At 48.9% G+C, this 25,780-nt stretch overlaps 1 protein-coding gene across 1 annotated transcript in view; it reads right to left on the bottom strand.

Moving 5' to 3' along the window:
* Positions 1-23,478, bottom strand: part of LOC111155118 (protein disulfide isomerase family A member 5) — a 90,121-nt gene extending 66,643 nt beyond the window's left edge. Inside the window, exons 1-3 of the mRNA XM_022515183.1 lie at positions 23,323-23,478; positions 3,117-3,243; positions 112-199 (exon numbers count right to left, since the gene is read on the bottom strand). Coding sequence (XP_022370891.1) covers positions 112-199; positions 3,117-3,243; positions 23,323-23,367 — 260 coding nt within the window. The 5' untranslated portion in view covers positions 23,368-23,478. The remainder of the gene's footprint in view (positions 1-111; positions 200-3,116; positions 3,244-23,322) is intronic.
* Between the last annotated feature and the right edge of the window lie 2,302 nt (positions 23,479-25,780).

Raw genomic sequence — 25,780 nt, 5'->3', positions numbered from 1 at the left:
CTCTCCCAGCGCCTTCGTCAGGAACCGTTCCCTACCCCACCCAAAGGAGGGGTAAAATCCCCAAGGAGGCCCTGCCCTTCAGCCCCCGTGCCCCATGTCCCCCAGACATACCCACAGTCTACCCAGCAGATGGTGCCTTGTCCTTTCACTGCCTGGGCCACAGTGGATAATAACCTGAGATGACTTTCAGCTGCAGCCTCTGTAAAAAAAACAACAAAAAAAATTAAACATTTGTGCCCGAGCACGCCAGCCATCTTCCTTCAGGAGCAAGGAAGGATGGAGACCTGTCCCAGGGAGGAGGTCTAGAGCACCAGTTACAACACTGACCTTGGGATCAATAGTTCGATGAGAATTCTTCTCAGAAACCCCTGCTTCCGCCAGCCTCCAGAGCCCTCCTCACAGACACAGAGCCCCCAACTCACCCCTCCTTTCCACCACACCTCACACCCCATTCTTCTAAGACTCTCTCAGCCAGATGCTCAACTCTCAGTAGAATCTCTGACTCATTACTTTTCTGGGACAAACTGTGAAAATCCTGTAACCAAACGATTACAATTCTATAACTAACACTAGGAACAAGTTTGCCCATTCCACACTCCTCTGTCCTGAAGCCCATGCTGGGAGCTCACAAGAGCAAGGACCAGACTCTTCCTTTACTTGTGCGTCATATCCTCACCTCGACAGGGGCTCAGGCCAGCCTGGTGGTCAAAGGAGGTTTATATGTGACACTGGTCTCTGACAGACCAATGTCAAGTGGACCCAGGTCACAATTCACAGCCCATTTCCCCAGCAATGACAGAAGGGCCAGCCCTGGCAGTACCTGGAGGGTCACCTGCAAAAACAGGCACTATGCCTTGGGGGCAGGGCGGAGTGAGCATGAGAAAGTAAGTTTGTCACTGGTGCAGGCATCTGGGCAAAGCCCTGGAGCCTACGGTGGGAGGGCAGGTGCTTGGGGACAGAGCCAGGATTCCAAGATGGCCAGCTTGCGAGGGTCTGTGGCCAGCGCCTTGCCTTTCCCCATCACACCTGGGAGCCCACTTGAAGGGCCTACCGTGCAGACATCATGAGCGAGAGCAGGTCCGCTGTACCCCCCAACCCCAAACCATAAGATACATTCCAAAGCCGAGCAGAAAAGATGTCTGAATTATTTGCTTCCACAGATTCCCTTTTCTAGCAGGGATAATGGTAGCTGTTTGTGAATACAAAGCATGCTGAGCCTTTCACAGAAGTGAACAAAAAGGATCTTTCTAGAGAACTGCATGAAGCCACCCGAAGGAGGCACTCCTGGGAACCCCCACAAGTCCAACCGGAGGAGGGGGTGCAGCAGAGGGGGGAAAAGCCATCGCCCCACCACGCACTGGGGCTCAGATGGGGCTCCCTGGGGCAGCGGAGGAGCTCAACTCGAGCTATAGGAAGCACCCCTCTCTGAACCCCATCTTTCAGCTGGGGTAAGGGAGATGCTGCTTGAGAGGAGGGGAGTGGAGAAAATCCAGTTACTGCACTGCTCCACAGCCCACTGTGCTCGTCACAGCTCAGGCAGCCCGGGCAAGGGGGCAGGAAGGTAAAATCTTCACGTGGGTCCTACTGCCCGGCAGTCCAAGGCGGAGAGGCACCCAGGAAGCACTGGAACCCCACAGCCAATGAGTGAGCCAGAGGCTGGGTGAGGGGCAGAAGAGAAAGTAAGAGTGGTCCAGGCCCTGCGTCCTGCCCCACAGCTACCCTAATCATCTCCTGATCTCAGAGCCCTCCCGCCATCGCAGGATTCACACATTTCTTCCTAGGCTCCAGCAGAGGAAATGAGGTGGGGGAAGCACAGAGGGCCAGCTGTATCATCCACCAGCCAGTGAAGCTCAGACGAGTCAGCTAGTCTCCCTCTGCCTCAGTTTCCCCACCAGAAAACCAGATGCTCTCTGACAACCTGCAGTGCCTCCCTCATGGCAAAGGAGCAGATGGGAATATGTCCCACAAGTTCCTGTGGAGCCCATGTAAGATGATGAGCTCCTGTGACAGGACAGACCCAGAGAAGGGACGGAGCGTGTTTTTGCACTGGCAGCCACATAAGCATCCCAGGAGGTAAGCCAGGCTTATCCAGAGCCCTGCACCCCAGGCCTCAGGAGCAGCTCTGCTTCTCCTTTGCCTCAATTTCCCCCTACTCCTGACAACGGAGAAATGCTAGACACAGGCCAGGCTCCCAACAACCAGCTCAGGAAGGGTGTGCCAAGCCCTCCAAAGGGCAAGAAGTAGCAAGTGCCAGGGCGCTTAGCGGATGCAGGCTTCAGGAGAGACACACGTCCAAAACATCCATCAGCCCCCAGTGCCAATGAGTGTCGAGGATGAGCTGCCAGGGAGAACTGGGCCCGGAAATGGCCCAGCCTCTGGCTGCTGCTTCTCCAGGGCACAGAAAACTTGGCATCCTGAGGAGCAGTGAAAACACTTAACTCTGCTGGAACAACATCAACAGTCAGATGTTCGGATGTTCGCGGCCAAGAGCTAAGCAAACCTCTCTCTAGCCACTATGCCCTGGCCAGCCTCAAGGTCAGAGGAGGCAAGCCACAGCTCCTACCCCCACTGAAACTACTCTGTCCTGCTCCTGGAGCCCACTACCAACTCCATTCCGTGCTCTGACCCAGAGTGGGACAGATGGGGATCGGGCAATACCAAAGCTGCCAGCCTGGGTGTGTGCTCCCGAGCCTGGGACCAAGTCAGCTGACGACAGCCCAGCCCCATCACTGAATCAACACCTCTGGTGAAACATAGCCCGTCGTGGCCAGCCTGCCCCTGTCCAGGAAGCCAGAACATCCATGCCCAGTGACTACTGTCCTCCATCCCCCTTCACACACACCCTCTCCCTCCTGATGTAGTGAGGGCTCCAGAGGCTCTACCTAAGAACGACTAATTACAGGGAATGGAAAAAGCCTCTCAGGGATCCAAAAAGACAGAAACAAACACCCCTCTGTGACTTTTCCTCATTTTCTGGGGAAAGCTGACAAGCCTGATGACCTTCGGGCCCTCCCTGAATGCTTTCTGGTCCTGAGGTCTCTGCCTCCCACCTGTGCCCTGAACTCAAACCGACCCATCCCTGATGGATGACCCCCAAAACCAGGTTGGGCACTCACCAGATTTGGAGTAAAGCACCAGCACATTATTCCGGGTCCTGAGAAGTTTTTTCAAGTCCTTGGGGTCAGAAATTCTCTCGATGAGCGAGGAGACCTTTGTGGAGGACAGCCACATCGGCAGGACCACCTGGGGATCGAGAGGACAAGGACCGTGAGCCCCAGCTTCCTGCCAGGCCCAAGGAAGTATGGGTGCCTGCAGACACACTGCCTAGAACCCACTTTACTTCAGAGGGATAAGGGCACACCAACCCCTCTTGGGACACTGCATCAACCTTTCCACCTTATTGCTTCTCCAAACCACCAATAGCCCTCCCCCAGGACACTGCCCAGCCCACTCCCAGTCTCCACCTCAGCATTCCTCTTCAGGTCCTTGTACAAAGCTGTAGGAGCTGCATTCCACACAAGCAGGCTGATGGATGTACCAGTCACCTACTCAATCCAGACCTCTCTGGAAGTCAGTGTCTGTACCCCACGCCGCACCCCAACACCACACACCAGAGCAATGTGCAAACTCCATCCCACCTAGAAGCACTGAAGCACAAATCCACAGAGAAGTAAGATCACTTCTCATATTTAGGATGGGAATGGAAGGTTTTCAGCTTTTCCCACTCAGCCAGTGATCTCAGGAAGCCAGCCAACAAGAAACGAGCAATTCTTCCCAGAGAACCCGGAGAACAACCTTGGGTACTGGAGGCCCCAAGCACCTCTGCAGGCACGAGGAGTGGGCTGGAAGCAGGCTGGGGAGGAAATGTGTTAAAAGTCTGAATAAGGAACAGTCACACAGCAGATCCCCTTACCCAGCCCACAGAGCTGGCCAGCAGCCCCTTGCCTAGCTGACGGAAAACATAGGGCTACTATATGGAGAGACTGAATAAGAAAAGCTCTGCTGGGAGACACCAGGCAAACAGTAGAAGTATGGCCCTGAGAGAAAACAAGGGGATTAAGGGAAAGTCTGCAAACTGAACCTGGAGATCACCCATCCCCCTGAGCCCCTACTCCCCTGACATCTCCCTTCCTTCTTCCAGAATGCTGCCAGTCTTATTCCCCCAGGCAGGAGATTAGAGATTCTCTGTGGAAACTGAGGAGCATAAGAAAAACAGCCTAAAGATGGCGTTTAGGAGAGCCTCCAATGAAATAACTGAGTTCCCACTGAAATGCCCACTGTGAGATCCTCTCAGTAAACAAGTGCCCTCTATCTCCTCCTCACACTCACAGTCTCCAGTGCATGTGCCAGTGACTTGCTATTCAATACGGATAACCCAAGTTCTCCAGATATTTGAGAAAAGCCCTCAATAGAAAAGACAGGGATGAAAACAAAGTAAAAGAAAGAGGATACTTAGAAGAAAAGAAAAAGAACAGAAAACAGAAAAACTACGATTATTATTCTCAGAGAAATGAAATGCTGCATCCATAAAACAAGAATAGAATGCAGGGCGCCTGGATGGCTCAGTCGGTTAAGTGTCTGCCTTCAGGTCAGGTCATGATGCCAGAGGTCCTGGGATCAAGCCCCACATTAGGCTCCTGCTCAGCTGGGAGCCTGCTTCTCCCTCTCCCTCTGCTGCTCTCCCCACTTGTGCTCTTGCTCGTATTCTCTGTCAAATAAATTTTAAAAATTAAAAAAAAAAAAAAAAAAAAAGAATAGAATGCCACGAGTAAGGAATAGTCAAAGAGGATCAGGAAAAACTCTTGGAAAGTAAAACTCTCAAAGAACTAAAAAAATTCCAATAGAGTTGAAAATAAAATTTTGAAAAAACTCCTAGAAAATAAAATATAAAATTGAGAAATACAAAATAGAAGAAAAAGTTAAGAAAAATAAGAAAATGGATCCATTAAGTGCAAGAGCCAAATTAAAGTAACTCGAGGAAAAGAAACTTAAAAAAGAAAAAAAAAAAAAAACCCAACTTCAAGAAAATACCCCAGACTTCAAGAATGTAAGTCTCCAGTTGAGAAGGTCCTACACAATGAATAAAAAAAGACTCTCACCAAAGAACATCACTGAAAACTTTCAGAACACTGCTGACAAAGAAGAGATTCTGAAAGTTTCAAAGAAAAAAAAAAACCACCACATACAAAAAGATCAGGAGTCAAAACTGGCCTAAGACTGCTCAACAGCACACAAGATGACAATGAAGCATTGCCTCCATGATTCTCATGCAACACTATCTCCAACTGGAATTCTATATGCAGCCAAATTATCTGTCAATTATAAGTACAGATTTACTTAGGCTTAAGAGCTCAGATGTGAAAAACTTAACCACCAATATGCCCTTTCGAAGGAAAATACTGGAAGTCTTGCTCTATTAAAACAAATGAGTAAAAAATGAGAAAGACAGGGAATCTAGGAAACAAAGGATCCCACAGAGGGAGGCAAGGAGAATTACTATGTTGATGGTGAACAGGAGTCCAGGATACATATCCTGTAGTCTACACAGCAACCAGCCCGTAATGGAGCAAGGACAAAGAGTCGTGGACGAATGTGGCCAATAAAAGGAGACAACTGTAGATTATCTGATATGCTTAACTGTATTGATCAGTTAAATAATCTGACCAAAGTTACACAGCTAATAAGTAACAAGGCCAGAACCTGAACCCTAGTCTCTCTACTGGACCCAATGCCCTCTTAGTCCATTGCCTCTTTGCAGCCAGAAGTCTTGGGCTGCATCTGAGCTCTACCAGTCAGTAGCTAAGAGGCCTAGTCAATATCACCTGACCTTTTACAGCCTAGTGTCTTGCATCTGACATGGAAATAATGATACCTCCCTAGTGGGATGGCTGTGAGGATGAAATGGGGTAACTTCTCAAACATGCTTTATAAATCATAAAGCACCCCAACGGTATCAGTTACCATAATATATAATACAATGTTCCATTTCTGCAGAGTAGAAAACCAAAATGTGGCCATATTCTAGCATTTCTAAATCTGATCTGCCATTGGAATTCAAACATTCCTTCTCCCCAGGGTCAAACCATCAAAGAGGAAGAGTAGAGGAACTCTGTGTCCCTCATTCTGTCCTGCCAGAGCCGGGCAACCCACCTTGAGAGCCCACTAAAAAGTTCATTCCCTTATATTATTACCTGTTATTCTACTGCTCTCAGGTTGCCAATGGACTTCAGACTAAAAAGTCCATAGCTCAATACACATGACTGAAGGAAAAAAAGAAAAGAATCTGTTGGAAAAACACACTGATGTTGCTGTGGTTTTAATCCTCAGATAATACGGTAACTTGGGAAAAACAAACTGCCCTTGCCCAGTGCCTCAGTACTTTGCCCTGTAGACCAGCCCTCCTGAGACTGGCAGGCACCTACCCTTGTGGAACTGGGAAGAAGGGGAGGGGAAAGGAGCCAGGCCAGGCCCAGTGCCCACCTGCCTGGGCAGCGCAGTGGCACGCCACTGGGCCACTGACAGCAAAGGGTTTACAGCAGAAACCTCAAGAGTCGAGTCCAATGGCATACCCACAGCTTCCTTTTTCTCTAAAACCCAGTCAGTCCCTCCGATCATCTAACCAATAACTACCCTCACAGTAAACAAACCACTCTCCAGCCAGCCACCAAAGCCTCTGACCCAACATTTACCCTCACACAGCAGAGAACTTAAGCTCACCCTAAGAAACGCACTGAGCTAACTGAATGCTTGAACACTATCACCCAGTATGGTGCTAGGGTTTAAACTGGGCACTGCCCGTGGCCAGCCTGGTTTAGAACTCCCTATAGAAGTGTCTCCTTCCCCCTCTCCCTCCATCCCTACCACACCCCTAGACTAAGAGCTCTGGAGGGCGGGGCCCAGCATGGTGCCTGGCCCCTTGAAAGCCCTCAGGAAGTGTATGCTCAGCATCATAACCATGAAGAATCACACTGGTCACCACACTCCTGTCCTCTACAGAGGAGGTCATAAAGTGAGTCTGTGGCAGCTCCTGCGAGACCCAGGAGGGACCACCAAAAGCAGACAGACCACAGGGCAGTCATCAGCTGGACTGGAGAGTCGTGGGAGAGCATGGGTGGGACCAACTGGGGGGTCTGGAAAACCTGGCTCAAGAGCCTCATCCGGCCATGACCTTAGACTGGGCAGCCACCACCTGGAGGTGAAAGGACCAGCTGGGCAGCTGCCCAAGGGGAAAGAAATGGGTCTACCCAAGGGCCTCAGGGGGAAACAAGAGAACTCAGCAATTATTCCTATGTAAGGAGGGAAGGAAGGGAGAAGAGGCTAAAATGATTCCAAGGGTTCTGGGCTAGGCGTGCACAACAACAGCCAAAATGGAAGAACTGAGCAGTGGTGGCAGGAAAGTCTGTGGTCTTCTGTTGAGGAAGGTGGTAGATAATACACTCAGGTGTGGACATGTGGCCAGTACAGACATCCTCCAGGCTGGAGAGTGGGCCCTGAGGCCAGTGAAGGCTCCAGGGCCAGGTTCAGAGGGAGACAACAAGGCAACACCTCAGCTGAGGGGAGGAAGAGGACTGAGAGCAAAGTCGGGAAGGAGAAGGTGGGAAGTGCTGCATCAACCCAGACCAGGGAGGAGACCCACAGAAAAGGGGGTGATGACCCTGCAGGCGAGGCCATGGCGAAGTCCCCTGGGACATGATGAGTGAACCCCAGCAGCAAGCGGGGAGGGCGGCCAGAAGCCAGCTTGCACACCCAGCTTGGGAGCTGCAGTGACTGACAACAGGAAGCCGCACAGGTGGCCCAGCCAGTCAGGAGAAGGGTGGGGGGTCTCCCCTGTGGAGGGATGTACGTGTGGGCACAGGGGAGCAGGACTGCCTAGAGAGGAGGAGATTCAGGAGCAAGAGAGAAAACACAGTCAGGAGAGCCAGATCCAGGGGAACCAGATGGCGTGGTGTGCTTATAGCAAAGGTGGCAGGCTTAACATCACTGAGCGGGGTAAGGATGAAAGGCCCCCTGGTGCCTGGCCCAGGAGGGACCACCCCCTTAGCTCACAACCAGGGTTTCCGCCCTCCCCTAAGCCTCTCCTCCAGCCACTTAACATTCTCCCTTCTCCTCTACTTCTGTCTATTCTTTAACCTTTGCAGAGTGCACGCTCCTTCCCTTCCTTGAGACGCTGCTCCAGTGAGCCTCGGATCACCTTGCCAAGCCAAGCACCTTCCCACAGACTTCCTAAGTCACAACCCACAAATAACAGCAATAACAACCATGTTAATGGTGCACACATGCTCAGGTTGTCAAGCCTTTGGGAGAGAGGGCGGCATCTGAGAAGCCAGCCACCTGCCCAGCCAGCCACGGAACTTTCCCTGGGTGCGGCAGGCTCTTTACATTCTAAGTCACTAGCTTTGGTGTTAGAGGAGAGAGAGGAAAAAAAAAATCCCCTTTGTCCACCATGCAAACTCCTTCTGACCTTTCCCCATGATTGCTTTCTTTCTGCTCACCATCCCTCAGCTTCAGCAGTGTTTACAGCAAGGCTGGGCTGCCCACCATGGGCTGGGCTGAGGCCCGTAAAACTGCCCCTCGCCCCCCAATGCAGGGCAGGCCATGGCTGGGAAGGACAGCTGCCCTCTTTCTGCTGCCCAGGAATCCAGGCCCCCAATGCCACCCCCGACCCCATCACAGCGCACACCAGCTCAGAACAGCAGGCACCTCCATCAGAGTAGCAGCCGCCTCCGCCCTCAGGCCTCCACCCACCGCCCCAGGCCCTCTTCAGGGGCAGGAGCCCTCGCCCCACCTCCACCAGAGCTGGAGGCAATGGGTCCTCTCGTCTTCCAGATGCCCCGAGTGTGCTCCTGCCTGTATCACGGCCAGCCTGGAACCCCACCCTCATCGGAGTCCCACCCCTCAGACACCAGGGAGAGAGCACGGCTTCTGGAGCCATACAGACCTGGGGTCAGACCCAGGGGCCATCATTTACAGTAACATGACCTCAGATGTTAGTAGCCCTCTTAGGGGGGCATCTCCCCACCCATAAAGAGGGGAGGACAGTACTGATACTCCCTTGTGGGGCTGGCTGAGGGTTAAATGAGGAGGAGAAAAGTACATAGAGAACCTAACATAATGCTTGGCACACAGAAGTACATAATAATCATAATTATCTTTATTAGTACTATTAGTGAGACAAATCAGAGATAGAGCAAGAACAACAGTGAAGTGGGCACCACCTCTTCCTCTCCAAGGCCCTGGCTGCAATCAGGCAAAACAGCAAGTCCAGGCAGGAAGGAGCATGCACGTACACACACTCAGGATGTAAAACCTGAAATCATCACCCACCCGCATGGCAACCCAGACCAGGAGCCCACGCAGCACAGGCAGAGCGTTCCTTACAGATTTCAGGCCCGTTTGCCCCGCACCAAACCCAATAACTGGGGACTAGCTTCATCCCACGAAAAGGAAACTGAGGCTCAGCAAGGTTCTATCACTTACCAAGGTCACACAGTAGGTAAGCAGCAGAACTGGGACTACACCTCAGGTCTCCCAGCTCCTGGCCAGAGGAAGTTTATTTCTCTCAACCCTATGAGCTCCCTGGACCTATGCAGAAAAGGAGCACCTCTTTCCCAGGCAGGGCCTTTTGGAGAAAAGCCCTGAACTTCCAGAATCCCACAGCAAGAAGGGATTTCTAAACTTCTGCTTCCTACAAGCCCACAGGGCCCAGTCGTCTGTCCTGGTTCTCAGTTTGCTGGGGCAACTGGTCCAGATACGCTGCTCATCAGAGGTCATGTACAGGAGTTTGTGCCCCTTTCTAGCTCCCTCTCTCCCTGACCCACAGCACGCATAAGCTCATCTCTCTTCACTTAACCTCACCCATGATCCCCACCAGACTAACGAGATAAAGAGCAATACAATTCTTGAAAATAACAGGGAGAACACTCCTTGCCACATCACACCCTCGGCTTTAAAAAGCTCCAGCTCTCTGGGGTGCATGCCGGCACCCTCATGTTCCCTCCAGCCGGGGAGGCTGGTGTTACAGATTCACTCCTCAATGCTGACCACGAAGATGGAGGTATTCCGTTATGTAAAAGCAGTTCGCTGAAGAAGGAGGATTTGAAGACAGAAGTTTAGCATTTAGGAAAAAGGGTGGAGGTGGGACTTGACCTTTTTCACTCTGTCACCTGAAAAAAGATACCCTTCTTATGTTGGGAGCTGTGAAGAAACCAGTTTAATTTAGTGTAACCCACATTTGGCTCAAAATAGTTTTCAAATGTCAGAATCTGAAAGTCTAGACTCTTAAGAAGCTGGTGGTAAACGAATCCAGGAAAAAATGTTAAAAACAGATGACCTGAACCCAAGATCAGAGAACTTGAGGTGGCTGAGAATTTAGAGCGGAAGGTTCGGTGGAAACAGCTAGAAACCCAAGTTTTGCACTAGCTTTATTTACTGGTTGTGTGACCTTGGACAAGTCCTCTCTCTTCTCTAAGTTCCTGTAAAATAAAGGGACCAAAAGTGATTTTTCCAAAGCTATTTGCAACTGTGACATTGTGGTAAATCCATCCTCATGACACTACCAGAGAGTACCTCAAAGTAATTATACCTTGTGAAAAAAAACTGCCAAATTTCTCTGAATATATGTCCACCCACATTAAAAGCCACTCCTCTCAGTCTCCCTTGCAGCAAGTGTACCTGTGTAACTAAACTCCAGCCCTTGGAATATAAGCAGAGGAGTCATGTGCAAATTTTAGGAACTGTTCCTAATAGACATCTGTGTCTTAGTCCCCTCCTCCCCCTGCCAGATGGCTGCCAAGATGGCTGGAACTCAGGCAGCCACCTTGAGACAATGAGGAGAATGGATCTGTTAAAGATGTATAGTAGTACGATAGAAGTACCTGGGTCCCTGACTTCCACGGGTATATACTGGCCTTAGAACACTGCTTTCTAGGCTTTGACATGAGTGAAATATATGATCTTTGTAAGGTACTATCATTATGGGTGTTCCGGCACACATACAAATAGATCTTGAGGATCCATTGTGGAACAAAAGCTTAAACTAGAAAGAAATATTAACACCTGCTCCAGTTGGGATATTTCAAAGTGTCTAAGGCATTAAATCATGTATTATACTTTAGATAAATTGCTATAAGGAAGGAGACAGAGAAACTATCAAAGGCTGGATCTACTGTGATCTACTTGATCTACTGTGTGCTTCACTATGTCTATTCCAAGCAGGTGTGTTGGTCACTTAGTGACAACTACCCACAAATGAAAGGAAAATTAGCTAGTAGCTCTTCAGTTTCCCAGCAACCTCAGGCTTTTACTACTAAAGAGTGGGGCCACTGCAGGAGACCAAAAGGCCTTGCACTTCCCAGGCTAGAGTAGGGCTGGTCAGTTTCCCTGATACAGGACTCCTCTCCACATTCCTCACATGCCATATGCAGCCTCCAGGTAGCCCTCCAGACCAAGGACTCAAAACTGGATACTGTTCAATGTAGTGGGCCCCCAAGGCTTTGGGAACTAAATATTCATATGTCCATGTCCTCCACACTACCATCTCATCCCAGATAGCTTTGGTCATTAGAAAGCAAAAATGGCCCCCTCTCCCAGGCTACTCTATCAGCCCATCACACTCTGAAGATGGCAAATGCATTCCTTCTTAGGATTCTGTAGGTAAAATACCTCAGTTCCTCACCTATGCCCTCAAGCCCTTCACCGTCCTGAATGACGTACCTCAGACAGGACAATGCTCATGACTCTCGGAGCTATCCCACGCCAGCAGCAGAGTTTTAGAGCTTGGAAAGAACAACGTGCTATATTCCTAGAATTTATTCTGGGAAATAAATACCTCTGCTTTCATAATTCAAAATATAGGAAATTAATCTCAACACAAATCTTGACCAGTGGGTCACAGTGAGAAAGAAAAAAAAAAAGCCGAGACACATCATTAACGAATCTCTTAAGTTATGGCGCCCAAATGTCATACAGCGCTGGCAAAAGTACAGTTCTTTTGGAAAGCTACTTGGAACAATTTGTCAAGTATCTTAAAAGTATTTATGCTCCTTGACTTCGTAATTCCACTTTTGGGAATCTGTCCTAAGGAAATGAGCAGAGGTTCTGACAGATGACTCACAGGGTCCCACTCGTAAGAGTCAAAAATTGTAAACAATCTAAATATTCAAGAGCAGGGGAATGGTTACTTAGAGGAAACCATTCAATGGAATAACACAGCCATTTAAGTGATGTTTTCAAAGACTGCGCAATGAAAAAATATTTGCTTTAATATTAAGTGTTACAAAATAAAATCCAGGGAGGCACCTGGGTGGCTCAGTCCGTTAAGGGTCTGCCTTCAGCTCAGGTCATGATCTCAGGGTCCTGGGATCGAGTCCCATATTGGGCTCCCTGCTCAGCGTGGAGCCTGCTTCTCCCTCTCCTTCTGCCCCCCCCCCCACCACTTGTGTGTGGGCCCTTGTTCTTTCTCTCTCTCAAATACAAAAATAAAATTTTTTAAATAAAAATTAAATTAAAAACAATTCAAATGTGCATAGTATGATTACAACTATACACAAAATTATGCTCAGAAAAAGACTGGATGAAAAAATGCACCAAAGTAAAACTCTGTCCTTGGATAGATTTTATTCTTCTTCCCCTTTGTCTATTTTTCTGTCACCATAATATGCATGTCCAATTTAAAACTTAAAAAAAAAAAAGGAATTATCACCATTTGGACACCATCATGGAAATAATTAACAATCTCACACTATCACCCCATAAGCAAATACAACTTCAGAGGGGAGAAGCCTGGCAGAAACGTCCTTAACTAAGGGACCAGTGCTAGCAACACAGATAATGGGTAAAATTGACATCATATGCCTCCAGACAGAACGCACTGAATGAAAACATAATCAAAAACCCAGCTGAGGGGCGCCTGCATGGCTTAGTCGGTTAAGTGGCTCAGGCGGTTAAGTGTCTGCCTTCAGCTCAGGTCATGATCCCAGGGTCCTGGGACTGAGCCTGCATCAGGCTCTCTGCTCAGTGGGGAGACTGCTTCTTCCTCTCCGTCTGTATATGGCTCTGCCTACTTGTGCTTTCTCTGTCAAATAAATAAATAAAATCTTAAAAAAAAAGTTGAAGGACATTCTTAAAAATTATCAAGGTCACAAAAGACAAAGACTGAGAAACTAGTCCAGATTAAAGCAGACTAAAGAGATACGACAACTAAATTCAACGTGAGATTCTGAACTGGGTTCTGAGCCAAATGCCACAATCCTGACTGCGACCATTGTACTGTGGCTATGTAAGAGAATAGCCTTGCTTTTAGGAAATACTGAAGGGGGCAAAGGAGCATCATGTCTCTGAACTTTATAAACGTTGGGGGAGAATGTGATAAAACAAATGCGATAAAAGGTTAATATGTGTGGAATCTGGGTAAAGAGCAGATGGGAATCCTTTGTATTCTTCTTGCAACTCCTCTGTAAGTCTGAAATTAGTTAGAAAAAAAAAATTCCCTAAAAAAAGACAGGGAAGAAAAAAAAAAAAAGATGCCCAGAACACAAGCAAATACTGTCCCCAACTCTTCCTGAAACCCTGTGCCAGCCAGCACACACTGGGGGCACTTTCCAAGGTAGGAGGAGTGCTTATCTGCCCTTCTTCCCTTCCAGCTGACTCTCTGCTCCTCTGCTCACCTGACACTGTAGTTTTTTATAGGATCTATTATATGAAATCTGCAAAGCACTCTGCAACGCAGCACAAACCTAGAACGGCTTTGATGAGAGAGAAAAAGAAATACAAAAGAACATTCATTTTTAAATATGGGTAATTTATGCCCTTTAATAAGGCAAATTTTAAGCATCTGTCACCAACCACCATGGCTAAACAGCGCTCTTTGCCAGGAATGAAGGCCTCACCAGAAACCAAGTTTGGGAATTTCACCACTGATCCTTCCCAATGCGTAAATGTCTACCCAGCAGCGTTTGAAATAAAAACAAGTACCGTGAGTCCCTGAACAGGGTGTGTGCGTGAGTGTGTGTGTACGTGTGTGTGTATGTGTGTGTCAGACACACAGAGAGGGCCTGGCTCTGAGTGGTGGAGCCCTGACTAGCTGCAGCTTAGGAGCTAAATGTGCTTATTAAGAAAGAGAGATAGGAAAGCACTTGGCATGGAACAGAACCCAAGACCAAATTCTCCAGTCCCTAAATCCAGGGCCTAGGGATGAGCCCCCAATCACGACAACAGCTCCAAGTTCGGAGTGCTTCCTGTGTAACCAGGAGCAGCTAAGAAATCCACATGCCCGTCTCACTTAATCATCTTGACAAGAGAACTCAGCAGGTCCTTTTGGTATCACTATTTTATAGATAAGGAAACTGAGACGAGGAGGAGCTAAGAAACTTGCTCAACATCACACAGTGAGTAGATGGGTGCACAGTGACCCAGAGCCCCATCTCACAGGCTCGGATGCCCCAGCCGGAGCACAGAGACCACAGACCCCTGGAGCCACACACATGTCCCTGCTGGGTCGTCTAAACACCAAGCCAGGTGCACTTCCTCTATGTTGCTTCCTTTAAACACCACACCGCACATGTGGGCCACGAAATACAGGGTTCCTCCCTAGTGCTCCCCACAGCATGTGCGGTCAACAAGGGACAATTCAGGGGCAGGACAACTGATCTGAGAGCTTATGAAAACAGGTTTTCTTATCCTGAAATTGCAACTGCAGTGCATTTAACCGGACTTAAGTCCCTAAAGCTTTTAATGTTTTGAAAAACCTCTCCTAGCGCCAAGAGGGCTTTGGGCCGCTGCCAGCCTGGTGTGCCAGGCCTGCTAACAAGGAAGAGGGGGTAGAGGGAGCAGTGAATCAGGCAGCAGGGAGGGAGGGAGAGCAGGTAAATTCCCACTCCGGAAATCCAATTCTGCCTCAAAGCTCCGTTAATTGATAAGAAGGTAACAATTCAGGCGCTCACGACCCATGGTGTATATCCATGCTTTTACACACATTCTCTCTCTCAGTCCCTTAAGGTTGAGGGTTTAAACCAGTGTTTTCTCCCCTTCAGGCTTCAACTCATGAGCCGAGTCACAAAATCAATTCAGTGGATTACCACCAGCATTTTAAAAATGACACTAACTAGAAAACATCAGTATGTACCATAAACAGCAAGACTAAGTGTCCTGTAAAACCTTTATATCTGTTGTAGTTACATACATATACACTTGGCAATGATGTAAAATGTAGAGTTGTGTTTGCAGCAGTTGCAGTAAAAATGATCGAAAAACTGTCATAAACAATCTGGGCGGGAGGTCGTGTTATCCCCACTTTAGAGACGTGAAAACTGAGGCTCACAGAAGCGAAGGGACAGCCCTCAGGTGAAGCCGAAGACTTGCCTGACTTCTGAGCACAGTGAGTCCACACGAACACTTCCCAGATATCCTTCAAGCCCGCTGGGCTCCCTAGAGCTCCACCCAAAACAAGACCAGAGAGGCCACCAGGACCGCCTTCCCCTCCGGGGCAGCCATTAAGGGACATCAAGTCAAGGAGCTGCAGCGACAACCTGACCCATCTTCCCCTGCTACCTGCTCCCTGCAGTTCCCTACACGCCTTCAGAGGAAAGCAAAGCAATGCAGGCTCGAGCCAAGGGCCACCTCGCAGCATCCCATGGATCATGACATGGGAGAGCATGTTCCATGCCACTCGGCCCAGAGTAACGGCCTAGGCGGGCAAAACACTATGCACAAAAACTGGTAAATCTTCCTGCTTTGTAGGCACAACAGCTCTAAGTATAGGTTTTTTAGAAATAGATTCTTGGGCCTGATCCTTGAAGAGCATCAGCCCACAGATCCCAGAAGGCCGGGAATCCAACCGTACACGTATCCCCTCCAGGGGATATGGATCCACAGCCAGATTGGGAAACCTCTGCCATCCACCCATGTTTGGACTCCACGTCACTCCGTTCTCCTTCACAGCCAGAATCCCCCAACTCCGGTCACCCCCCGTCCATTCCTCAGCCCCCTCAGATGCTCCCCTACCACCACCACCAAGAAGACGCTGATTGAGGAGGACCCGCAATGATTTCCACTCAGATAGCCCCACAGACATCTCCAGTTCTGTGCCTCACCTGTGAGCCCCAGCGGGTCCCTCCTGGCCTCCCTCTAACTCTCCAGCCATGCTTCCCATCTTCTTTGCAATCCCTTGTCCCCCCAGCCTTGCAATGTGGAAGTTCCTCGGGGCTCACTTGCCTCCACCTTCTCTCCCCTCTCTACACTCGCCATGGGGGCCTCACCCACCTCTGGAGCAGCACCCCTGAGTTAACAGTCCAGCCCAGACCTCCCTCCTCGATGCCATGTCCTCACATCATACCTACTCAGTGGCTCTTAAATGGGGGTCACATAGAATTCTCAAATGTTAAAAACCTAAATCTCATACAAAGAGATACAGAGCCTCTTCCAAAATGTTACTGAGCTCTTAATAAGGGACATCAAAAAAAGATATAAGGAAAAAAAGACTTAAAAATATTTCAAAAAAAGAAGTTATAAGAAACTAATATGCATACAGGTCATAGGGAGGAAAAGGCATCCTGTTAGAAGGCTGCTAAATCCGGTGTCAAACTGGTTAATGTCCTGAAGGGAAACCACCTCCACTCTCTTCTCTACCAAATAGAAATCATTTGCATCTCATCTACCTATAGAGTATGCGTCCTAAAGAATAATATACAAAGTTATATTCCCTAGAACACCAGGTGGCCCTTAGCCATCCTTCTTAGACAATGCCCTAGTATGACATTACAAAGACACTAAATCAGCTTTTCTTTCCAAGTTTTGGGATAATTCTTCTTTACACTGAGGTCTATGAACTTGGGTGGGGAAAAATTCTATCTTTATTTTCACTAACCTCTAAATGAAATTTAGCCTTACCTTTATTACAAAGGTAGGTAACAAACTACAGAAGCACTAGTAGGTATCTGTGACGCAGAAATCGTACAAATTTTTTTACCCTCATCCCCCAGAAACCACATTTTTCTCATAACAAAAGGTGCAGAGATCTTGAAACACCGTTGATGCTCATCACTAAATAGTACAGAAAATACCAAACCTGCCATCAGTTCTTCTTAAATGATGCACTTATGAATATAAATATTTTTATCACGTACTTGTTGTAGTATTTTGGCAACTGTATTTCAGTACCATTGGTTTGCTTTGTAATCTTATGCATTGTTTTATATATTTAAAAACGTTATTCTAAGAAAGGGTCCATAAGTCCTCAGAGAAGCCTTTCCTGCCTCCCTGCATTAAGGTTAGGACCCATGTTAGACATTCGTTTATCACCTTATATTTCCTCTTTCCAGCACTTCCTACCTGAATTAATAAATTAGTGGCTCCCCCACCAGACAAGGGGAGGAAGGGATGATGTCCATCTTATTTACCATTATGTCCCTAATACCTCAGCATGATATATCTAACACGTAAGACCATCAAGAAATATCTGTTTAAAAAGAAAGAAAAAAGAAAGACCTGGGGGATGAATGAACACCCTGACACAAGTAGCATGCAGATGTCTGTCCACATGCCTTAGAGATACAGAGCATGTACCGTACTCTGTCCAGGGCCTAGCAAAGTCAGACCCCTTGACAAAAGCAGACCCACTTAGTCTTTGCAAGCCAGCTCTACTCAACCCAACAGCAGAACTTTCCAGGCAACCCCACTTCTCAACTCGATACTAGATCACCTCCATGTTTCAGCCCCAGCACAGAGCCCTCGACCTAGGTCTCCATCAAGAGATTTAGGCGCTCTGGGTTTCTGGTTTTTAGTCCTTCCAAAGCAAGGACTAAAGCATCTGCTCATGAGTTAAAGACATCTGCTCAAGCCAAAGGGTTGGGGGAATGGTAAGGTGGGGGTGGGGCAGAGGGTGGACACTTCTACCCTGACCCCAGCCAACTGCCATGAAGTCAGCCACAGGCTTGCCATCAGGCCATCTGGCAACAAAATGCGCATCTACCTGGGGGCTCAGGATGACCTTGGAGAATAAAAAGACATCAGAAGGATATTCTAACCCTACAGTCCATCTGAGTGTATTTAACCCCCCACCCCATGATGGCAAAGCTAGTATTTAGAAGTGGTTTCACCAGCATAAAATACATGGAGATGCTTTGCAAACTCTAACATCCTCTACAAATGTGCCAAATGTCATATACTCCTCGACAACAGATCAACTGGATAGCCAGAAGCTCCAGTCAGCGCTGCAAGATACGCCAGGCAGCCCAGCGACGGACAGGCATCACTGCTCCTCCCATCCCCGCTGGGACCTAAGATGCTAGGTACGGGGCAGGTGGGAGTCAAAGAAACCACGAAGTCCTAGGAACACAAAAGAACTTGGGCCCCTTACACCCCATGCATCACTCTCTGACGCACTGTCACTAAGCCTCCAAAACCTGCCACCACCACTAAATGACACATGAGAGCCCCAGGGAACAAAACCACACAGCTGGAGCAAACCCTCTGGGGAGACAGTGTGGTTACTCTCCTCATTCTCAAGAGAGGATCCACGTTCAGAAGAAACGGGACAGAAACCCAGAGCGCCTAAATCTTTAGCCCCTCCGCAGCCCCTCCCGCTCATCCAGGGGCTCCGTGGCACGGAGAGGCACGGAGAGTCCAGAGCCCAGCTCAGAGGGCCTGTGACGGGAGAATCCCAGCAGCAGAGCCCCCCAACTCCCAGCCTGAAGCCTCTGCTCACACCCCCTCTGGCCCTCCACGGCCACAGCCTCCTAACTGGCTTCCTGAGCACCTCTCCTCTCCAACTTGAGATAACTGCCATGGCTCCCATTTACTACCCGCCCCCCGTGTGCCGGCACTGTGCTGGCTGCTTCCTGTGTTATTTCTGATGCTTTCAACTCTGCAAAAGGGTATCATCACCACCACTAACAAGAAAGAAGACGGAGGCAGGGCCCAAGGTCTCACAGCTCCTGAGTGTCAGGCTGGCTAAAAACCCATGTTCTGTCCACAGCATCACACTTGACTTTATCTTGTAGATAACAGAGAAGAAACTGTTGTTCTGGGAAAATTTATCCAGTCTCTTCCACTCCAACCCAAGCCTACACTGTGCACTGACTGCTCTTGTTATTAAAAGGGCAGCTTTCATCACATCTCTCCACTACCTACAGAATCAAGTCCCCAAAGCTTTGCCAGTCATGTAAGGTTCTTCACTATCCACTTTCCCAATCTTATTCCCCCTCCCCAGACTCAAATCTTTCCTTCCATTCAGCCTAGACCATAACTCCTCATTGCCCGTATTTCTGTCTCAGACAGTTTCCTTTCTCTGCCTGTGACAATGGTTCCCTCGGCTAACTATGGACTAGGGATGACTGTATGCTGGGTCCTGGGCTAGGTGTTGGGGACACAATGGGCAGAACCAGGAGGATCCCCACTGGCACAGAGCTCAGGAGTCAGCTCTCGTTGTAAGGCGTGAGCTGGGACCCTTCTTTTGGACAAGGTGCCCCATGGTCCCACCCCGGCCCAAATCCACAGTGCTCAGTGTCTCCCTCCCATATGGCTCTCAGCTGTTCCTCCAACTCATGTGCCAGTTCTGTTCTAAAACTTCCTCTGTAATGTGTTTATTTCTGTGGGAAAAGTGCACTCCAGATTCCACACAGCATTATAAATGGCAATTAGGTCCCCAGGCCAGCCCACAAAAGCCTATTAAATATATAATGGTGTAGAACCTAAATACGTGTACATTGAAAGCTCTGCGGGAAAGACTGGGGACAGACATCTCCTGCTTCCTGCAGCCCCGCCCACCATCCCGCCAGGGGCTGGGCGTCAAGCCACTGGCAAGGGCAGAGACCAGAGCAGGGACTGGAGAAAAGCAGGTGGAAGGTAGGGGGCTGGGATGGCAGAGATGGAGCAGTAAGGAACCTGATTTATAATTCAGGAGCCCGGCACCAATCCCAGCTCTGCTTTTACAAACATGGTGGCCTTGAGACCCTTCCCTCTCAAAGCCTCGCTTTTCTAAAATGAAAGAGCTGAGTTACGTTGGTATTTCTCAGACTTCTGAATCTCAGAGATTGTCAGGATATATTTTTTTAAAATATATTTCATATATTTAAAAAATACTTTAAAATACATGTTTTAAGTATAATATATAATGTATATTAAATATTTAAAAGAATTTTATCAATACCTTCTAAAAAGCACACAATATATAATTCCTACTTTAATTTTTCAAAAGGACACTGAAAGCCACCCCCTCCCTCCAACATGACATCACGTCAAAAAAAAAAAAAGCAGACAAGTTTTTAAACTGAAAATATCTGGATTCACAGAAAAAGCATTCACTGTTGTTACTTTTCCAATGTGTCTATTATCCTATGAAAACTGTCAGAGCCCAGCTTCAGTCCTTGGCCTGACTTTGGAACCAGCTGAGCTGGATGACTTAGCGTCCTCTCCAGCTGCAACAAGTCTCCATCCTGAGGACTAGAAAAAGACTACACCACAGTCAGCGTGGACGGTCTGGGGAAGGGGCAGCTGCAGAGGGGAGCTGAGCTGGGCAGCAGGAAGGGACAGTCAGCCACAGAGGCACGGGCAGGACAGCACAGCCTCCCCAGGCCGAGGGCAGAGACACCCAGCCAGGAGGGAGGGGCTGGAACTAACTGGTCCGAAGAATTAACTGTGACTCTCTTCATCCCCATATTCTTGTGCAAGGCTGAGAGGCCGGACCCAAAGGAACATTTTTTTCCTTTATTAACTTTTCTGATCAAAAACTAATATATATTCATAGAGAAAACTTGGGGGAACAGAAAAAAAGCATAAGCAAAGAAGTAAACAAACATCACCCACAACTGTGCCTTCCTAAACAATCGCTATGGACAGTCCAGTGCAGGGCTAATTCCTCAACCACTTACGCAGCTACCATCAGCCACCCTGGGACTCATGTTGTACCCTGCTTCTCCCCTAATTATCACACTCAAGACTTTCCCATGTCCCTAAATATTCCTCATAAGCATCATAAAATATTTTGATAATCATGGCATTCTAGTAACTACAAACATTCTTTGTTCACTTCATCACTTGCCACGGCATGGGCAGGACCAAAAGTCATTTAAACCGTGCTCTTATTGTTGAGCATTTAAGCCATTTCCAAATTTTTGCTGTTGTAAAAAATGCAGTAGGTATGGATCACTGTCCATGAGTCTCTGTAGACCCCTTTATACTGCTTCATGTTCCTTGGGTCACAGCCTAGTGCTCTGCACATATCAGCCCTCGGTAAATATTGAGTGAACAAGGAAACCCAATACACTCCCAGGACCTGGGAGCCCTTATCAGATGGACATAGAGTTTAAATTTACAGAGGCCCACCCTGGTATCCACAAGCCACTCGACAATGAAACTGCACCAATGACACCTGCTGAGCCAAGCTAGGGCGTGGGGAAAGGACAATGTCTATTTCATGCTGCAGATTCCCCATTCTAGTGCTCCTGGCAAACCTACTCACCACCCTTCCGTACCTCAACACACCAGCAGACCTCAAAGGCTGGTCTTGGCACTCTGCACTCTCCCCACCCTCCTTCCAGACTGTACAACCCACTGCCTCAAGAAAGCTGGGGCTGACCTTCCCACCAAATTAATGTGTGGCCCCCTCTTCAATGGAGGCTCTCAGCCTTTCGGGTATTAGAGTTCACTGTCCTGTCTTTATTTGGTCACAGGACTGACTCCCCTGCCCAAACCAGCGCAGCACTGGGGAGGGGAGGGACAATCTGTGCTTTGCTCTCCATCCAAAATCCAATGCAACGCCAAACAATGTGGTTGACAAATAAATGTTTGCTGAATGAAACTTCTTCCCAGTCAGGTTCCCAAGCCCTCTACTTTTACAGAAGGGGGGTTGGGAGAGGGAAGCAGGACCCCCTAAAACAGCCCAAGTGGAAAGACCTGCTAGGGGCTCCTGCTGGAGCTGGCCCCCTCTGCCCAGTCCTGTAGCACCACCTGGCCTAGAGGCCAGCCCTGGCCAGCTGGCTCCGGAAAACAGAATGCAAAACAGATCTTACACACACAGATGCAGGTGAAGGGACACGGTCCCACTCCACACTCTCTCCCAGAGGGAGAAAGGCCAGATCCAGGAGGCAGGGAGCTTCCTTTCCCACCCACTTCCAGATAACCGGAAGAGACAGGGCCACTCCTCACTGGTGATCCCCAAAAGGCAGGGTATCTGGAGATGGAACTGTTTCAAGTAACTAAATCCACACTCCAGTTTTCCTCATGTTGCCCTGCATCCTTGCCACACCCAAAAGGAAAAAAAACTGAAAAATCTGGGCTGGAGAGGGTGCTAGCAGCATAAAGTTTTCCACTGGAACTTCAGGGAATAAAGAAAAAAAGGAACCAAGAGTGCCCTAAAACAAGGGAGACCAGAAGTTATGGAGATAAGTGGAAACAGGCCGGATTATCCCATCACACCCCCACAGTAACACCAAGGCCAAACCCAGAGAATCCAGGGCACGGTGGCCACACACATTCTGGCCTCTTCTAGGGATGCCCCGGGGCAGCTATCACCCCCAACCCCAAGTGTAGCACACTCCTCTCAGAGAGTCCACCACTGCCAGCACACCGACCCGACCACCCCTCTTTCACTCTCCTCCGATTTTGCAATTCCCAGAACTTCCTTTATCCGACCCCCTTGACGGCCTTGTGAGCGGGGTGCCTTTACCGTCCCCATTTCATGGATGAAAAGACTAAGTCAGATATATTAAGTGATAGTCTGCGCCACAAGCTAGAAAGTGGCTGGGGTTCGAGCGGGAGGCCGTTGGGTGTATGAGCAGAACTCCTCCGCGGACCCCACCCAGCCCGCCCGGCAGTGCCTGCAGGCGGGGGCCCAGGAGGAGACAGGCAGTTTCCCGGCTGCTCAGGGTGGAAAACCCCAGCTGCTCAGGGTGAAAACCGAGAGCGAGGTGGCCCTAAAGCGAGGTTTCCGGCAGTGCAGGTATAAAGCACCCCCATGCCACCCGGCACTCACACAGGTGCAGGGCCCAAAGCCTGGGGGCGGCGCACCCCCCAATCCGCCGGGGTCCCGCCCTAGGCGGCAGCTGCCCCCTGACTTGCACCCCCGCAAAGTTGTGCCCGCGGCGCAAGCATCCAGCGCGACTCCCTCCAACCCTTGCGCCCTGGAGCGCTCCGCGAGGAGGGTTATAGGGGCCGCCCCGCCGCCTCCCCCACGGCCACCGGGTCTCTGCCTGCCCAGCACGCACGCCTCCACCCCGGGACTTGGGGGCTTCTCCCCGCTTGTCCCACGAGGGCCGGGAGCAGGGGGCGCGGACCCCAACGCCGGGCGCACGTGCCGCCTCCGCCCGGACCCCAGCTCCGCAGCCTCACCGAGATCGCCAGCAGCAGCAGCCATGCCCGCCCGACCCGCGCCATCCCTGCCGCCGCTGCCTACGGCGGGCTCCGCTCTCCACTCAGGCTCCCGCGCCCGCAGCTCCGTAGGGTCCAACAGCCACCGCCACTTCCCAGCCGCTCCCCTCCTCCGAGTTCCCGGTGCCACGTCTGCCAAAGCATGCGCACCAGGGTGGGAGAGGCGGCCGAGAAGAGGTGCTTGCTGGGAGTCGTAGTTTCCAGCAGGGCTGGGCTGGGAGCCTCTAGCGTGGACTTGGCCCTAAGGGCACAGAGGCGCCTGAGTGGAGTGCGAAATGGCAAGGTCAGCCTGTAAGGGAAGACAATTAATTTGCAGGGCTAAGTCTGTGCCTGAAGTTTCAGAAACGGAGGTAAGTTTTATTTTCCCCACTCTGAGGATGAAGAGGCAGCCCAGAGAAGTTAAGTAATTTGACTCAAATCACATAATTTGCAAAAGGTGCAAAGGCAGCAAAACGTGCTGCTTGTGGAGGGTAGAAAAATCTCACACTTACGTTGTCTTTTGTTCATTCAGAAAAACTTTACTGAGCTATTGGAAAACACTATGGCAGTTCCTCAAAAAAAGTTAAACATGGATTACCACATGACCTAAAAATCCACTTCTAAGCATATACGTAAAAGAATTGGAAATAGGTATTCAAACAAATGTTTGTACACAGATGTGCCTGGCACCATTATTCACAATAGCCAAGAGTTTTCCGACTCAAGTGTCTATTGAAGGATTAATGGTTAACAAAATATGGTACATCCCTACAGTGGTATATCACTCAGGCATAAAAAGGAAGTACTGATGCGTGCTATAATGTGGATGAACCTAGAAAATATTATCTATTGAAATATTATGCTGAGAAAGAAGCCAGACACAAAAGATTGCATATTGTATAATTACATTTAAATGAAATATCCAGAAATAGGTAAATCCATCAGGACAGAAAGCAACTAGTGGTTGCCTGGGGCTGGCAGGGAGGAGGGTTTGTGAAGGGAATGCTCAGTGGGTACAGGACCTCCTTTGAGGGTGGTAAAAATATTTTAGAAAGAGGTAATGATTGGACAAAATTGGGAGGGTGCTAAATGCCACTGAATTGTCCATTTTAAAATGGTTACTTTAATGTTATGTGAATTTTACATCAGTAAAAAATTAAAAAAAAAAAAACCCACAAAACTCTACTGAGATGCCTGGATGGCTCAGGAGGTTAAGTGTCTGCTTCTGGCTCAGGTTGTGATCCCAGGGTCCTGCGATCGAGTCCCACATTGGGCTCCTTGCTCAGTGGGGGGCCTGCTCTCCTTTGCCTGCCTCTTCCCCTGTTTGTGCTCTCTCTATCAAATAAATAAATAAAATCTTTAAAAAAAAAAAACTCTATTGAACTCATTCCATGCTAAAACATTCTTGCATGCAGTTATTCATTCAAAAATGTTTATTGAACACCTACTACATCCTGAGGCTCAAGATACACACTAGTGAGATGAACAAGGGAGTGCACAGACTGGGCTTAGTAGGTTATAGGTGAAAGATCTTTGCTCACTGTCTAGAGGTTCAAAGCTCAAAACCTAGAAGTCATCCTTGACTCACTGTCGGTTCTCAACTGACAGTGAGTTTATCCAACCCATCACCATGTCCCATCATTTCTACCTCCACAATCTATCTCTTCTGCCACTTCCTGAGTTGAAGTCACTGACATGTCTCACCTGAGCAAAGGTAAAATCTCCTGGTGCATTTCCTGCTTCTTCCTCCTCATACCCCCTACAATGCATTTGTTAATGTCAGTTGGAGCTTGCCTGTCACTTCCTTGAAACCCTCTAATGGCTTGCTGTTGCCCTTAGAATGAAATTCAGACCCTCCACATGACCTGTAAGCCCTACATGCTCTGGGCCCAGCCCTCTAGACCTCATCTCCTGCCTCTCCCCTACCCTGTGCACTTGTCTCCAGTTACACAGACCATCATTTTCCTGCCCATCTCCCACCTGAGAGCTGTTACTGCTTCTAGGACAATACTCCTCCTATATCCCTTGCCTTGACATTTTCCCTTGCCCTTGGTCTGACTGGCTCCTTCAAATCCTCCATGACTCTCCCCTCAGATAGGCCCTTGGAGCTACCCATCTCCAGGAGATTTTACCCTCCCCACTCCCAAGCCCCTTATTCTCTAGCTCAGGTTCTGTTCATCTCTTGCTTAGCACTTACCACAATCTGCAATATACACTTAGTCTCATTGTCTATTGCTACAAACGAAATGTAAGTTTCACATCTCTCTTGTTTGCCACCCACCTTCCGAGCCTAGCATAGGACCAGAGCCTCTGGTGTTTCTCAGAGTTCTTGATGAGTGACTGGATGATTAGGTAAGGGGATATGTTGGGGATTTTCAAGAAATCCTAATGCAGGTTGGGAACAGGACTTTCTCTGTATGTTCTCCTCTGAACTTCAAGT

The sequence above is a fragment of the Enhydra lutris genome, unplaced genomic scaffold, assembly GCF_002288905.1.
Source record: "Enhydra lutris kenyoni isolate GAN:26980312 unplaced genomic scaffold, ASM228890v2 scaffoldscaffold39, whole genome shotgun sequence".
NCBI classification, from domain to species: domain Eukaryota; kingdom Metazoa; phylum Chordata; class Mammalia; order Carnivora; family Mustelidae; genus Enhydra; species Enhydra lutris.
This window is presented reverse-complemented; position numbering and strand designations above follow the sequence as displayed.